We start from the raw sequence: 17,882 nt of genomic DNA on the forward strand, positions 1-17,882 counted from the left end.
CTGTGGGAGGTTTGTGTGCTAAGCCTCCTCTCTAATGAAGAAGCCCTGTCCCATCTCAGGTTTTTTACTAAAGGTAATACCCGTACAACATTTTAAAGAATAAAGCATGTCTTTCAGTTTTTTCTACCTAGTCATTCCAGTTCCTACTTTCCTACAACCTGGTGAAGCAATCTTAATTAACAGTGTATCTTCTAAAGATAATTTTATCTCTACCATCTAGATACAATTCTTGTGTATCTTCTAGAGATAATCTATCTAATAAAGAGTGGCAGCATAGTCTATTCCCTGGTCTGCATCTTGCATTTTTCACTTAATTTACCGCGAGAGTTCTTTTTTTTTTATTCAGTACATACAGAGCTGCCTCCTTTTATTCAGCTGTATAGTGTCCCAACGTATGGAGGTACCAGAATTATTTTAATTGGTCCCTACTGAAGGATTTATAGGTTGTTATTGGTATCACTAACAGTGCTGCAATAAATATCGTTGTAAATCTATCTTCACATAAATGTGCAAGTACAAATGTAGGATACATCCCCAAGGAGTAGTATGGATGAGCCCAATGACAAGTACACTTAAAATTCTGCTATCTCCAAACAGCTTTCCATTGGGTTTGTACCTACCTGTTTTCCCACACCCTCCACAACTATATTATTATTGTTCTCGTTGTTATAGTATTATTATTATTACCTTATTATATTAATTCTTCAGTCTTTGCCAATATGATACATGAAAAAAATCCCATTCCATAGTTGTTATAATTTGCTTATAGCTTAAGGCCATTTGCATTTCCTTTTCTGTCTCCATCCTCTGCCATTTTTGTTGGATTATTCTTATCCACTCACCCACTCTGAGAATTTAAAGCATCAAGGAACTAGGAAGAACACTGCCTACTGCCTCTCCCTGAAAGTCTACCCTGAGGCAAGGGGATTGAAAAAAGGTAATATCTGGAGATGCTGTTTTAAAGCCAAGGATTCTAAGCTACCCAGAGTGCCTGAAGGGGGAGGCTGGCTAGGAAGCAGTGGGGTGGGAGGAGGGCCATTCCCCCCAGGAGAGCCTTACCAGGACCCCACAGCTGCTGGCACTGCTCCTGGTAGGTGAGGCACATGCCGTTGTAGCAGTAAGCCTGGCCACCCTCGCAGGGGGTGCCGTCCATCTGGTAGAAGTTGGTGGGGCAATGGGGGGACTTGCCCGTGCAGAACTCCGGGAGGTCACACTGCCGCGCCTGCTCACGGCACAGTGTGCCGGGGGCCAGCAGCTGAGCCGAGGAATGAGAGGGGAAGAAAGAGGTCAATCTGCCACCTGCCCTCAACCCTCCCAGCAAGGGCTCATGAGCGTCACTCTCGTGGAACAGAATTTCCCATTACCATTATTTCAGAGTGCTTTTAACATGACCTCATTAGCTCAAATCACCATCATTCATCTAATATGAATAGAGACTTAGGGTTTCGAGGTGTTTTCACAAATGCTAAGTCTACGTAGCAGTCTTAAGAAGTAGGTAAAAAATAATATTTATGCAACAATTTACAGTTTACTAAGTGCTTTAGTAATAACAGGTACTTTATGGAGCTCCCACTTAAGTGCCCAGTACAAATATTACTTCATTTAGTTTTCATGATAGTCCTATGTAATTTAATTATCCCTATTTTACAGATGACGAAACCTGAGGCAAAAGAGGTTAAATAATGTCTCCAAAGTCTCATGGTTAGTAAGTGGCAGAAGAGCCAAGCCCACTAATATATATGTAGAGATACACACACACACACACAGAGTAGCATTCATACATCTTTGAATTTACAAAGCACTCTGGCAATAATACATCCCCATTACTGAGCCAAGCGCCAGGCTAAGTATGTTACACGTACTCAAGTCATGAGATCCTCACAATATCCATGAGCTAGATGTACTGCTATTTGCCTCATTCTGTAGATGAAATAACCTGATCAATAGCACACCTTGGGCAACCAGTAAACACTGAGTTTCCACTTGAGTCTTCCAGCCTCCCAGGGTGGTCAGGGTTATTAGTACTCTTCCCATCTTACAGGTAAAGAACCTAGGCTTGGATGGGTAATAGGCTGCCCCAAATCACACACAGGGCTTGAATTGAAGGTCTCAGACTCCAAGCCTCTTCTTTTCCCACACACTTCTCTCCAGGAACTCCTTTCCAAGATCCAAGCTGAAACCCTGGGACCGGGAGATGGGCGCTCTCCACACTCACTCTCAGGCCTTAGCCTGAGACTCGAGGACCTGACCCAGCTAGCACAGCCTCCCTGGGGGACTCTGGGTGCATCCTAGAGTCAAACCACATGGCGTGGGAGTTCCCCTGAGCCAGGCAAGGAGAGCTACGTCTGAGAACAGCGCCCCTCCACACTCCCGGGGGACTCCACGCCACCCACAAGGCCCTCCCAAGACAGAAGGCAAGAACGGGCCAGCAGAGCAGCTTTCTGACAGTCTCAGTTCAAGGGTGGCCTCAGGATGCATCTCTCCACCTGAGAGCAAGATGGAGGGGAAGAGGACCCACCCTGGAGCCAGCCTGCCTGGGCTCAAATCCCAGCTCCTTAACCAGCAGTAGGACTTGTGTTTATGCACCCGTGAGGGTAATAACCCTCTCGTGGTTATTGCTAGAAGGTCATGCTGGAAGGAATGTTCTAATAAAGTACTTGAACAGTATGTGGAACATAATGAGCCCTCAGCAAGTGGTAGGTGGAAGCACAGTCCACAATCCTATCCAAAACCCTGGGACCAGATGGGCTTCAGACTTTACAGAGTTTAGAAAGCAGACACTACACAGATGTACATACATATGTATACATATATATATATACACACACACACACACACACATACACATTACATATGTATGTTATATAACCCACCAGCAAGGCCTAGGATTATACTTTATAATCACACACATTAATATTTCTGCAATGAAATATAATATTCACTTTAAGTGTGATTGTTTTTTTTAAGACTATAATTAGACTCATGTCAATTCAGGTCAAATTTTGCCACCGTTAAGTTAAAAAATTTTTTTTGAGTTTTCAGAACTTCCTAAATTTCAGAATTATAGATAAGAGACTGTAGACCTATAGTAATATTAGTGGTAAAAATGATGTGATCTTTCACACCAATATTAAGAGAGTGGGCTCCAGAGTCAGGTTAACCTGGTTCAGCCTCTTCCTGGCTGTGTGATCCCAGAGAAGCCACTTATCCCTTCTGAGCCCCAGTTTCCTCATCTTAAATGGAGGATATTAATACACATCTCATGGGGCTTTTGTAAGGATTGAATGAGATGACATATATAAAATTCTCTGTACCATGCCTGGCACCTAATAAGCAATTCATTAATGTTAATCAAAACTGTGATGAAGATTATTATGAGCTCCAAATAAAATCAAGCCTACTCTTTCTGGACACTTTTCTTTTTTTTAATCTCCCATCTTCCAGGAGGCACACACAGCCCTCTGGGATGATCTGAACTCAGTGAGGCCCAATATAGAAAAAAGTAAACTTTGTTCAAGGGCCCTTTCTAGCTCCATGTTTCTGAAACTTTGATGCCACCACTTCCCCAGGATAGAGGCTGAATCCTGGCCATTACCCCCCAGCAGAGTCTTGGACTGTTAGGTCAGAACCCTGGGCAGGGAGGAAAGGGCCACTTACCTTACACCGGTGACAGCAGGAGCCATGGGCACACTCTGCCCCCTCTCTCAAGGTGCAATTAGAGGCATTGCAGCAGGGGTTATCACATTCCTGGGGAGGCAGTGAGAGTGGGCATGAGCCTCTTGGGCAGCAGGGCAGGGAGACAGGGGACTAGGCAGGGTGAGGGCCTTTACCCCCTACCCTGCCCCACAGGCCCCTGGGAAGTCTCCACCAAAAAATCACTTTATAGCTTTATCATTAAGGTAATACGTATACATTGTAGAAAATATACATATGCATAATCATCAGTAACACACAACTTGACACAACTACATTTTGCATTTTTCTAAGCACTTTCCTATACACATACGTAGACATATACTCATTTTACAAAATCATAGTATCCATACTGCTTTTAACTTAACATAATATGCCCATTTCTCCTTGTAATCATGGATTCTTCTAAAACATGATTTTTAGCATAGTATTATGTTATATGGAAATTCTGTGATTAGTTTTTCTCATCCCCAACACAACATCCAGAGACCATGTCTTCTACTGCTGCCCTTCCTGCCCCCCACACTCCTAAACCTTACTATCTGATAAAAAGAGGCCATCAGGAGTCAGGGCATGCTGGAACAACTCCTGAACAATTTATGTCAGCCCCCGGGCCTGCTTCCCCAGACTTCTCTTGCCATCTCCTGCTCCTCCTCAACCCTCGCTGGCCTGGACCCTTCTCTAGGGGTTCCATGCTCTCCTCTCTTCCTTCCTGCCCTACGGGTCCTGATTTGCTGACATACAGCATGAGATTTAAAAAGATGACGAGACTCCCCTGGTGGCGCAGTGGTTAAGAATCCGCCTGCCAATGCAGGGGACATGGGTTCAAGCCCTGGTCTGGGAACACCCCACATGCCGTGGAGCAACTAAGCCCGTGAGCCACAACTACTGAGCCCACACACCACAACTACTGAAGCCCACGTGCCCTAGAGTCCACGCGCCACAATTACTGAGCCCATGCGCCGCAACTACTGAAGCCCGCACACGCTAGGGCCTGCGTGCTGCAACTACTGAGCCCGCGTGCTGCAACTACTGATGCCCACACGCCTAGAGCCTGTGCTCTGCAACAAGAGAAGACACCGCAATGAGAAGCCCGCGCACCTCAACGACTGAGCCCACTCGCTGCAACTAGAGAAAGCCCGCACGCAGCAATGAAGACCCAACGCAGCCAAAAAATTAACTAATTAATTAATTTTTTTAAAAAAGATGACGATTATCTACAAAACAGAAATAGAGTTATAGATGTAGAAAACAAACTTATGGTTACCAGGGGGTAAGGGGTAGGATAAATAGGGAGATTGGGATTGACATATACACACTACTCTATATATAAAATAGATAACAAATAAGAACCTACTGTATAGTACAGGGAACTCTACTCAATACTCTGTAACAGCCTATATGGGAAAGGAATCTAAAAAAGAATGGATATATGTATACGTAAAACTGATTCACTTTGCTGTACACCTGAAACTAACACAACATCGTAAATCAACTATACTCCAATAAAATTAAAAAAAAAAAAAAAAGATGACGAGATGCCCAGTGACTCCGAATGTCCCTATCACACTCCTACTATAGAGACAGGCCCATCCATGGGTCCCTCACAGCAGGATTAGGAGGCACAATTATGCCCATTTCACACAAGGGGAAACCGCAACTCAAGACAAGTCCAGCGGCTGGTCAAGGCACATACCTGGCAAGTGTTGGAGCCGAATTCAAGCCATGTCTGCCTGGGGCCCACCCCGTGCTTAGTAACCATATCATAACCGTCACTGTCCAGGTCTGGCTTGTTGGAGACACATGCCACCACCTGACTACAGATGCTCATCCACCTGTCTCCCCCTCAGAGAAGGAATAAGGGGCACTTTCTTTCCATGAATCTCCTACCACCCTGGGCTCCAGGTAGACCTGTGTTCCTTCCCCTCTAGCACACCACGTTTCTTCTCACCCTAAGGCACGGTTCCTCCTCTAGCTGAAGTGTGCCTTGGCCTCGTTGTGCTTCTCGCTAACGCCTACCTCAGCCTTTGGCTATGGGGTCAGAGGTCACACTCCCACCTGAGTAGGGCAGTTCCCCTCACATTACACATACTCCTAGCATCATGCCATTGGCCCTCCTAGCACTTACCACAGTTGTATTTATACATTTTTGCAATTATTTGGTCAATGTGTGTTTCCCCCACTGGACTATACACTCCATAAGGACAGGGACCATGTCTATTTTTTCTGCCTATCTATTTTCCTATCCCTGGCACATGACATAGTACCACATACTCGGTAAATATTTGTTGAATGAGAAGCTCCTCTGAATATAAGCCAACTGGCCAAGCCCACTCACAGGCTGCTCTTCAACCCCACCGGGCCCTCCGTGATAATACAACTCTCTCCTTTCTGAAGGGTCTGGGCTGATCTCTTTGAACTCATGGTGGTGCGGATGGTGAGCCTTTAACTAGTTCTTGTTTTATTATGAAAGTTACGTGCTGGCATTAAGAAAAAGTCAAACCATAGAGAAGATTATAAAATCAAATAGTCTTTTCCCACATATACAGACCCTCAATCTCACCCGCATAGTTTATTCTGAATACGTAGAATACTCAAGCATTCTCCCACACATTATTTTGCATGTTAACCTACATATTTTCATCCTTCAAAAAACAGATATGAAACTATTCAGTTCTGCTTTCTGCAGAACAGCAAGCATCTGTTAAAAGTGAGAGAGCTATGCTGTACGCCCACCACTCTCATTCTGAAGATTATAAGGAAGGAAAGAGCTTGTACACCAAGAGCTCTGCTCCTTCTTCCTCCTAGAAGCCCCTTTCAGACTTGCTGGTACTTCCTACATCCCCTTCCTTTCAATCATCTCTTCTCCAGGCCAAACAGCATGAGCTTGTTGTTTTAAGCATCCTCATAAGGCCCAGGTTCAAGTTCATATATCCGGCTGCATGGCCTTCAGAATAAATTCAGTGCAGCTGGAGGGCCAAGGAGGCCACCTGTGGCTTCACTGGCAAAGACTGTGGTTTCCGGGTAGACCTGATGCTCACAAGGAGCACTCCACCCCAATCTGGACATAAACAATGTCAACTTCAAACCAGGAGGGTCTATAGAAATGGTCCATATTTAAGGCTTACTCCCCACATCTTATTTGTGATGGGGTCTTTGACAGCCACGTGTATGCAGGAAATGCCTAGGACTAAATTTTCGCTTGCATTCTCTTTAACCTTGAGATTTGAAGCCAATGAAAATTCTTCCCCTCCCACTAGCACCAGCACAACACCTTACCTCCTCCTCCCCACAGTCACATTCTTCCCCATCTTCCAGGTACCCATTTCCACATCTCTGGCCTCCATACAGCGTCCTGGTGTCCGGCATGTTGGAGAGACACATCCCCCCGCCTGACTGCAGATACCTGTCCAGCTCCTTCCTGTTGCATCTGTTGAACACTCTGGGAAAGGGGTGCCTGGGAGAAGAACAAGGTTGGAATTAGCTGGGAGTCTGAGCATCAAGCAGCCAGAACAGCATCAATCCTGCTGCCCATGAGGCTGATTCCAGCTGGACTCAGACCCCTATAGTCCCATGCACATATATTCTGCCCCCACCCCTAGAACATCACCTGTACATTAACATTCTAAGAATTAAGAAATATTAACCACCCCATAATGCCTTTTTTCTCACGCTCCATGGAGGATTTACTTGAGAACTTGAAGCAACAATTTCACCCGTTTTCATGAAGGAGTTGCAATAAATAAAGGATAACTAGTGTGTTACAACAGGTCTCTTGAGCCTTAGAGCTGAATAAAATTCCAGCCAACCCAAACTCTTCCTGAAGCTGATATTAGATGGAGATTTTCTTAGAACAGAAGACCAGGCCAAAAAAGGCCAAGTTCAAGGGTTTAATTTCTTTGTTGGGCCAGTGATCTGATCTCTGTTCTAAGGATGCAGGCAGCACTCCAAACTCAACCAGCTAACTCACAAACACATGGTCTTTATCACAAGAATATGAAAGGTCCTGGATCCCGCTACTGGGAAAAAGAGTCAAAAGTCATACACTCTCTGGCGGCAGGTCAGTACCACAATTTGGGTCTATAAGGGAAGAGTTATCCTGATCCCAATTCTCTAAACCAGCTAAAGGTTAAACACTGGAGGGTTTTCTTCAGTTGTCAGGAATGTCACAAAGAACTTGTTACTAATAATTGTTAAACTACTAAAATTTGTGAACAGCTTAAAAACAAATTGGAGTAGTAATTAATATAACTCTCTCAACCATTTGTCTACAAATATGCTTTTTAGATTGAGAGAGAAAGAGATGGACTTAATGGTGAGCTCACAGGGATTTGAGCATGACCCATGGAGTTGTCCCCTGCATGTCAACATCATCCTTTGTGTGTCACTTTCTCTGAGAAGTGAGGAGAAAACACTGGACACTGGAGCTCCAAAAAAGCTGCATCTCCTATCTATCTATCTATCTATCTATCTATCTATCTATCTATCTATCTATCTATCTATTTATTTAGGCTGCGTTGGATCTTCATTGCTGCGCACAGGCTTTCTCTAGTTGCGGCAAGCGGGGGCTACTCTTCGTAGCAGTACGCAGGCTTCTCACTGCGGTGGCTTCTCTTGTTGTGGAGCACAGGCTCTAGGCGCACGGGCTTCAGTAGTTGTGGCACACGGACTCAGAAGTTGTGGCTCTCGGGCTCTAGAGCGCAGGCTCAGTAGTTGTGGCGCACGGGCTTAGTTGCTCTGCGGCATGTGGGATCTTCCCAGAGCAGGGCTCAAACCCGTGTCCCCTGCACTGGCAGGCGGATTCTTAACCACTGTGCCACCAGGGAAGCCCCTGCATCTCCTCTTAGAGACACACCATTCCCTAAGAAGCATAAGCAGACCCTAACTGTTTGGGGTGGGAGGAACACAAGCTCCCACCATGGTGCCTTCTGAAGAGTGACTAGGGTCCCGGAAGAACCCAGTGTTCTCTGCTGTCTGAGTCCAGGCACTGACTTTTAAGCAACTCCAGAATTCTCTTTCAAAGGTTCTGGTTTAAAGACCCCTCACGACTACAGGGAGATGGAGCTGCCTTGTCCTTATTCCTTGTGGTAAACACAGCCTGTAAATTCCCTGAGGAGTCACTGTGGGGTGTGTGATTGCTCCCCTTCCCTTTCCTTGTTCTGGAGGCTCAGCGCGTTCAATCTGGCCTGAGGCATAACAGCACTGATCACACTTCGTTCACATGGAGGGATTAAGGATTGTGGCTGTTACAAATGGGTTCTCAGCAAAAATTCATGAAGTGGAAAAGACACACGTGGTCATGCCAATTTTATAGCTCAAGAACCCCAAGACAGAAATTAAGTATATCTAAGGTTACACCACACCAAACTTCCTGCTAGAAACCTGTGCTCCTTCCACACGATTGTTTTCTTGGTCTTCTTCCAATGCTTTTGTTGTCAAAACCCCCTTTTTCTTCACTGCCCCCGTTAGTATAACAGAGGCTCCCTGGGCCGGGAGCAACACGGGGGCCACACTGGCCTCTCGTGCCCGGCCGTCCTCCCCGTCCTCCCCTTCCTGCTTGACTCACCCGGTGGCAGCTGCCATGATGCACCCACCATCAGCCGCGCTGGCGGAGCAGCAATCCGCGGAATCATGGCTCATCCCGAAGTTGTGGCCCATCTCATGGGCCATGGTGGCAGCCACGCCAATGGCATTCTCAGAGTGGTCCTGCTCAGGGAGACAGTTCAGGTCAAGGACATCTCCCCGCTACAGCCCTGCCTCTTCTTTAGCCAAGTCTCACAGCCCTCCACTGATTATACCATTGCTGTGCGTACAGGCTTTGTGACCAAAGCCCGTGCTCGTAACTACCCTGCTGCATCTGTCAATAAATACAGGTGGATAGAGGGGTGGACAAACAAATGGACAGCAGCCTCCTTGCTGTCTACTTCACAGGTCAGACATGAGAAGTCCAAACACTCTCACAAAGTCAGAAAGAACTTCAAAAGAGGGCAATGATTTCCTGTGACTCTGAGACAGGCTCTTGTTCCATAAAGATATACAGAACAACACAAGACTTCAGATTAAAAAAAAAACATTTTATCTCTGTATCTTACAATTTCTCAGCCCCTGGTCTGGAACATATAAGACATCTAGTGATGTATGATTAATGTAATTGCTTCAAGGTTCTCCTGAGCTTGAAAATTGGGGATAAATTACAATAAATGAAAATTCATCCCTGAGTACCTCCACCTCTTAGAACTTAATGCCTTCATTTTAAACAATTGCCCTTCTTTATGCCCAACCTTCTTTTTTCCTGCAACAATTAATATAAAATTATTTTTTAGAAGATGACCTCCTGTCTTGTGGGGCAGCTCTCCACCTTCTGCAGCATCAGTATATTGGCTGAGACTCACCATGTTGACCCCTCCAGACTGGTACACAGAGCACATGGCCATGAGGGGGGCCAGGCCGATGGTGGTGCCGTGGAAAGACATGCCCCTGCAGGAGGGAAGGAGAGAGGGTGATTGGAGTGGGGACCGAGAGGGCTGTTTCCATGTGCCCAGGAGTGGGTGGCCATCATGGCATTCCCTGGCCCTGCTGACATTCCCAGATCATTCCCAAGGGGAGAGATCCCACTACTCTAGGCCAGCTGGACAACTTCCAGGTCACCACACCTCTCACTTCCTCTCACCTACTCTCTCACTGCTCCAGAGAAACAGAAGAGAGAGCAAAAGGTCACTTCTTCCCACAATATGCCCGTAGCCCCATTCCCTGGAAGGAAATGGGCAGGGCTTGCAAAGCTGCATCCCATTCCTGCCGCAGAGGAAAAGGTCGGAGGGTGGGGATGAGGGAAGGGTGGCACAGGTTCTGATGCTGAAGTGAATCATGCCCACTTCCGCCAGCTGCCAGGGTGCCCTGCCATATCCCTGGCTCTGTGGTATGTGTATTGGGAGGGGGGGGTCAGGGCAACAGCTGTGGGGGCTGATGCTTCATTCCTGCATCACTCTGGGGCCAAGGAAACAGATGTGTCCCATCAGGAGCCTCACAAAGTGCAGCTGGGTGCAAGGAGAAGCTGTTTCTGCCTTTGTTTTGCAACTGTGCTCCTAATCTGCCAACAGCCAGCTACATTCCCCCAGTTTAATACACGCTTTTCTCAGCTGTACGCATCCAGGGCAGGGGCAAAGGAATGAATAAAATACCAGTGTTTTCGTGCATGCCACAAACATGAAATTCATTTAAAGGATCTACAGGGAAGTTCATTACATCATGCTTTTATATCTCTGTGTTTGTCTTCTGACTTAGACCATGATATCTTAGAGAGTCAAGGCTATCTCATTTATTTTGGGGTCATTAGAACTTAGCATAGAATCAGACACATAGTGGGTGCTTAATACATGTTTGTTGAACTCAAGGCATGTTTATCTTCAGAGAAACAATCTGCAAAAACATACATGCAAATCTCTATGACGCCCTACTGGTTATCTGATAAACTCACACATGGCTCCGAGGAAGTCCTACTGGAAATTGGATTCAAGATCTGGCCCAAAGCAGAACTCCAGGCTTTCAAAGATCAGGCCAAAGTTTTGGTAACCAAAGACTCTTCCTAGGTAAATGTGCCATCATGAAGTAAGCACTCACTCGGGTTTTTGGTACAGCTATTTCCCCGGTCTCTTTTAAAGAGTAAACAAAGGTTTAAATGATTGTTGTTTCAGAGATATTTAGGAAACAGGAAAAAAAAAATTGGTTTTATTATGTATGTGCCTTTTGTTGTAACTTCCTGAGAATACCTTTGGAAGTCAACAATAAATACTAGATAATCACCACGGGGGACTGTCAAGGGCCACCACGACCCCCATCAGTTTCTGTTCTTTTCTCTCTGGGGATTGAACAAACTCCAACACAACCGCCCTCTCCCCCCATGTCTCCCTCCCCGCAAACACATCTTCCTGCACTATCTGCCACTTGACTGTCTCGCAGTCGGCCCTGAGCCCCTGGGAATGACATGAAGGACAAGCTGAGGAGGCCCCTCTCCTGTGCCTGCTTTGGGCGATTAACACCTGTTCTAGAACAAAGCGCCACGAAGATCAAGGTGAGCCCCTTAGAAAGTCTGTTTCAAAGCAGCCACGACCAACAGTCACTCACTTCCCAAATACACACCCAATTGTTTCAGAGACTCAACTAAATATGTCTAATTTTCTTATTTGGGTTGTAAACACTTCTTGGGATTGCTATGACTCAGGCTTTTTAATATTTTCCTGGATATACTGGGTACGGAGCACATGCCTGAGGAACACTTCGTTACCTGGACGGGAGAGTCAGGACGGCTTAGTGCAGCCAACCTTCAGCACTGGGGAGAAAAGGACGAACAGCACACGCACTGCAGGCAGGGGCTTTGCAGCCTGGGCCAAGGCAACACATATGGAAAAGGCTACTTACGTGATTAACTGTGCATTGTCATGGCTCTTCCGGGCGAGCAGCTTGCGCCTCCAGCTAAGAAATGACCAGAGGGTAGAGTACGGGTTCTCTGAAACTTCACACATATTCCCATGAGTCCACACCTCCAAGCCCACGAGGGCAATCCGGATATTCAAGGATCGGTAAAACTGAAAACACACACAGAAGAGTCACAGCATCATCTGTCAACACCACTTGAGATTATGAGCCCCTTCCTAGCCCAAGCGCTCAGAGCACGGATTCCAGATTTCTCTTCTACACGTGCCTCCAAGGGGAGGAGGGAACAGGTGTTGCTCTTCACCTTCTCAGAAGGGGGACATACTGAGACAGGCACGACATCCTAAGAGAGGCTCTGCCCCTGGTGGCAGAGCTGGGGTGACTTAGCTTAGAGAAATGGAGACTGAGATAGGACACAGAGTTGCTTTCAGACATGCACAGGGTTCTCGTGTGGAGAAAGGATCAGCATTTTCGCACATGAGCCTAAAGTGGGGCTCAGTCTATAGGTAAAAAAGACAGGAAGACATTTCATTTCAAACAGGAAAAAAGCTTTCAAAGCGAGCTAAGCCACGCTGTCATCTATAATAAGGACCTTTGGCCCAGGTGTCTGGTACAACTATCCCTCCCAATTCCTTTACGGCCCTTATCATTTTTATACATGTCTCAAAAGTTCTCTTGTATATGGATTTTCAAAACAACTTTATTGAGGCATAATTTACATATCACAGAATCCACCCATTTTAGGTGTACAGCTCAATATTTTTTAGTAAATTTACCAAGTTGTAAAGTGATCACCATAATCCAATTTTAGACTATTTTCATCACACCAAAAAGATCCCTCATGTCGGGACTTCCCTGGTGGCACAGTGGTTAAGAATCCGCCTGCCGATGCAGGGGACATGGGTTCGAGCCCTGGTCCGGGAAGATCCCACATGCCGCGGAGCAGCTAAGCCTGTGCGCCACAACTACTGAAGCCCCTGCGCCTAGAGCCTGTGCTCTGCAACTAGAGAAGCCACCACAATGAGAAGCCTGCGCACCGCAACGAAGAGTAGCCCCCGCTCTCCACAACTAGAGAAAGCCCAGCACAACAATGAAGACCCAATGCAGCCAAAAATAAAAAATAAATAAAAATAAATTAAAAAAAAAAAAAAAAAAAAAGATCCCTCATGTCCATTTACTATCATTGTCCATTTTCACCCCCAGACGTGGGCAATCACTAATCCACTTTCTGTCTCCACAGATTTCCTTTCCCAGACATATTCTATAAATGAAATTATACAATATGTGGTCTTTTGTTATTTCTTTCATTTAGCATGTTTCTGAGATTCATCCGTCTTGTAGCCTGTATCAGTCTGCCATTCCTTTTTATTGCTGACTAGTATTCCATTGTGTGGATATACTAATGGATTTATTGGAAGACGTCTCCCACTCATTTTGGAAGTAAATGGGTGTAAATGAAATACATGTAGATAGATGTGCTTACTTTCAAAATTTCCTTCCCCATCACTGGGGGTTTTTGGGTTTTGTGAAGGATGCCATAAACAGGTTGCAAGCTTTAGGCTGCAAAGGTCCCAGATAATCTTCAGGATTTTGTCCAACCCAGAGATCCTGAAATTCTATAAATGGGCCTTGATCCTTAAGGCTAGAGCTACATCTAACTTTCATGGCACAGTATCTTTCATCTCACACACACATAGCAGGAAGAGGGTTTTCCTTAAAGCGAAGTACTGGAAGGCGTAGGTACAAGGAATTCTTTGACTGGCCTACCCTAGAGAATACTGAGACAGCAACTTAAAAAAAAAAAAAAATTGCAGGTGAACCTAGGTCACGTGAGCAGGAGATGCCATCTTAAACCGAAAGCGGCAGGTACTGCCCCAGGTAAATATAACAATCATACCACCAATGCTTATCAAGTGCTTTCTATGTATTAAGCACTGAGGCCTAGAGAAGTTCAGTAACTTGCCAAAGTCTCAGCAGGAAGCTGGCAGAGCCAGGATTAAGACCCGGATTATTAGACCTCAGAGTCTACTCATGACACTACACTGCTGAAGTGCTACCATATTTACACATCCAGAGAATCAACTTGCCCCCAAGAAACTGTGATGTAAATGGGCTCCAGATTCAGCAGAGTATCAGTTGATTTCAATGGAAACTTTGATTTTCCTGTTTTGGGCCCGGTCAATCATTACAGAAAATAAAGGGTTTGGATTTCAATTTGAACTCGCTTCACTAGGGAGCTTTTTGAGGACTTAAACTTGGCTTTTTTTCACAGTTAAGGAAAAACATTTTTGATTCAGTTCATGATTCAGCTGATTAGCGCAGTATATTCCAGTTTTAGTTCCATAATAGTTCAGTTCAAGTAGGTGGGTCAGCAAGCCTCAGAGAAGTGAGTTTGCCTTCCCTAACCCCAGCCGGGAGTGACTAACCTCAGCTGCAGATGAGAGAACCGAGACTGCTTCACAGAGCAGACCAGCTGGCAAGGCTGGGGGCCTTCCAGCAAGGATGTGGTTTGCTAATGCCTCTCTTCTCCTTCCACTTTTCACCAGCACCCCTGGTTCTATCACCCAGACCAGCTGCAGAATCCACATAGGGAGACCCAGCCAAGTCTCCCACCTGCAGCATCTCCAGAACAATAGATGTCACATGGGGGATAACAGGGTCTACCCCCAGGGAAACAAGCTTTTCTTGTTTTCCCAGATGCTGAGTGTTTGGGTTGTGGGATCATTTAGATGTTATTGTTGAGTGAATTGAAGGCTAGAGAGAGGACGGGACTGTGTCCCCGGAGTCCTTCCTTCCAGGAAATGCCAGTGTTTGACTTTCACCAGGCACCAAACACTGACCAGCGTTTCCAGAGTCATCTATGGCAAAAACACAGGGCATAGACCTGCCCATCCAATGACTTCAGAACACTACCAAATTTGCTTGTAAATCCCTAAAAATATTTGTTCTCTTCCTTATCCTCTAATATTGAAAAAAAAAAAAAAAAAAAATTCCCCCTTGAGACCTGGGATCCAGGAATCCCTAGCAGGCCCAGAGTTACGGTTCAGAAGTTTTGTGAGTGCCCTGAAATTGTACAATAAATGTGATCAGATTCTCAGAGACCTGCGATCCCAAACATTAAAATCTACTTTTTAAAACTATTTACTACTCGCCTATCAAGAGGCCACGGTCATTCTAGGTTACCTCTTCTGCATTTTGCACTCTTTCATATAAACAAAGTCCCAGACCAGCCTGTTCTAGTAAAATTCAAGACCAGCCTATTCTAGTAAAATTCAAGACCAGCCTATTCTAGTAAAATTCAAGAATCTGGGTATTTCCTAAGAGCTTGTTTAAAAGAGCCTGACCTAGGAAAGTTAACCAACTGCACGGCTTTTCTAAGAGACAAAACCAAATGATTTTAGAACTGCTTTACAGATGGAGATTATACAGATTGACCCCAAACAACCCACTCCTCAACTTTTAAGGCAGGGATGAGGGGAAGGGGGTCAGAGGACAGCACTCTGGGTCCCCACCCCTGCTTCAGCTTACAGGAGTCTGCTTCCATCGGACTTTTACATTAGACATTGGAAACAGGATTCCATCAGAAAAACAAAAACTATCCAAAGCTATTGATTTAAATCAACCCCTCATTTTGTAAATTAAAAAACAAAACAAAACAGCAACCCAAACAAGACAAGTTACTTGGCTAGGTCCGTGCAGTTGACGGTCTCGTCATGACCACTGAGCTTCGGCTGCATCGCTACTGCCTCCCAGAAGCTGGTGGGGCAGCCAGTCGAGCAAGAGGCAAGTCAGGTGTGAGCTCCTGTCCTGCAGCTCCTCTAAGGTGCTGGCACCTTTCCCACAAGGACACACCTCGTCTCACCTTATCAACGTAATTGGCGATCTCCATGAGCTTGTGTTTGGTGGCGTCCTGGTCTCGTCGATTCTTCTGAAACTAAATGGGGCAAGCAGAACTAGGTGAGACCCCAGAACCCTTCCCAGGACCCCTCGTGTGCCCCATTACTGGTCTTTGAATTCCTTTTCATTTCCTTCCGTCTTCTATGACGACTATCTCCCTGACACGTAGTGTCAGCTTGGGAGGGCAGAACCTGGGTCACATCCATCTTGGTACCTCCAACTACTAGCTCAGTTCCGGCCACACAGTAGGCATGTAACAGTTGTGCAGTGAACTGAACTGTCTTCCTCCAGCCTGTGAAGTCAACCTTGTTCTCCTGTCCTCCTAATTACAAGGCCTCCTGCAAACTTCCACTGGGGCTTAGAAGAGGGACCAATCCAATCCTTGCCTCGGTCATCACCCCAGCATGGAGCCGCCACCACAGGGATCTATCTCACATGGCCTCCGTGCACATGATCAGTCAACATGGTCAAACTGTTGCTGAACACCTGCGGTGTGCAAGGCACTGCACTTGGTGCTGCGCAGGATACAAAGTGTGTGGTCCTGGTCCTAGCCTTGAAGGAGCTTCAGTTAAAACACAGAGAGGACCACAAATAACAACAATGGCAGATGCTATATTTAAGGAGTATGAAGTAGAAACGGGCTGAGAAAACCTGCACAGAAATAACTGCAACAGGAGGCCGTGTGAATGACACAAAATGAGTGCTGGCAATGAGGGTCATAAAACCTTGGCAAATAGGCTTCATCTGGCACGCTACTCAGATCAACTAGCAATGCCTTCCCACAGTGAGAAGAATTCTACGACTGCAAGGGGCTCGGCAGGAAAGAGTGCTGTGCTCCATTAGAAATATCTGCCGTGGGTAGTAGGAGGAGCACGTTTCGGTAGGTAGCCTCACTTTATCATGCCTGCTTCAAAAGGGTACATCACTTTCAGCTGCAATGATGAAGGAACGCTTCACAGCATAAAGATACAATTTGCTACAACTGCAACCTAAATTTGAAAACGATGGGTATGTCCTATACGCTGCCATTGTTACACAGAACCTGGGTACCTATCTGATTTACCTTGTGTACACACGATATATGTTACTTCAGTCCAAACCTTCACGTCCTTCCTCCACTGCATCCCACAAGAATATACAAGAAAGAAATGAAAAGAACAGCCAAATAAAACACCCTGGGATATTTGTCCAGATGGGGGTGTGTCTCAGCCACGATAGGGGGAGAAACGCACTGTTTCCTATTCTCTCACTGCTTCTGGACCTTCCTGGGCCTCCTGGGAACTGTGACTCATCAGAACTGCAATCGTCTCACTTTCACCATTGCTTTCTACAGAGTTAAATTCAATGTAAGATCCTGGGACTTAGACCTTTCCAAGGTGTTAATCCTGAAGTTTCTCTTCACTGAGTCATCCCATTTCTAAACTCGTCTCACGGCACAGAAAGTGTTGCAGCATTTAGGGAGTATTTATTAGAACATCAGAGTCAGATTTCATTGTCTTTCAAATATATTAATGCTATCTTCAAACAGCTGCCGGATAATACCACCATAGTTTTAAGGAATGTATCACGCTATCCTGAAGAGCCTCAGGCAAAGAGTCAGCAAACTTTCTGCAAATGGCCAGACTGTAAATATTTTAGGCTTTGCAGCCATAAAGTCTCTACCACAGCTACGCAACTCTGCCACTGTAGCTCAGAAGCAGCCATGGACAACACAGGCATGGATACGTTCCGGTAAAACTTTATTTATAAAAACCTGGAGAGGGCTGGATTTGACCATGGGCTATAGTTTACAGACCTCTGATGTAAAGAAAAGAGTATCTCCCCCTTACACTGTCTGGGCCGACACAGGCCTTAAAACACGG

The 17,882-nt window shown here is 45.8% G+C and overlaps 1 protein-coding gene across 1 annotated transcript in view; it reads right to left on the reverse strand.

The window, feature by feature from the left end:
- Positions 1 to 17,882, reverse strand: part of ADAM19 (ADAM metallopeptidase domain 19) — an 88,688-nt gene that overhangs the window by 18,515 nt on the left and 52,291 nt on the right. Inside the window, exons 8-14 of the mRNA XM_036848513.1 lie at positions 15,986 to 16,057; positions 12,109 to 12,275; positions 10,086 to 10,170; positions 9,260 to 9,399; positions 6,973 to 7,150; positions 3,658 to 3,747; positions 1,060 to 1,255 (exon numbers count right to left, since the gene is read on the reverse strand). Coding sequence (XP_036704408.1) covers positions 1,060 to 1,255; positions 3,658 to 3,747; positions 6,973 to 7,150; positions 9,260 to 9,399; positions 10,086 to 10,170; positions 12,109 to 12,275; positions 15,986 to 16,057 — 928 coding nt within the window. The remainder of the gene's footprint in view (positions 1 to 1,059; positions 1,256 to 3,657; positions 3,748 to 6,972; positions 7,151 to 9,259; positions 9,400 to 10,085; positions 10,171 to 12,108; positions 12,276 to 15,985; positions 16,058 to 17,882) is intronic.

Source organism: Balaenoptera musculus, chromosome 3, assembly GCF_009873245.2.
Source record: "Balaenoptera musculus isolate JJ_BM4_2016_0621 chromosome 3, mBalMus1.pri.v3, whole genome shotgun sequence".
In the NCBI taxonomy this organism is placed as follows: Eukaryota; Metazoa; Chordata; class Mammalia; order Artiodactyla; family Balaenopteridae; genus Balaenoptera; species Balaenoptera musculus.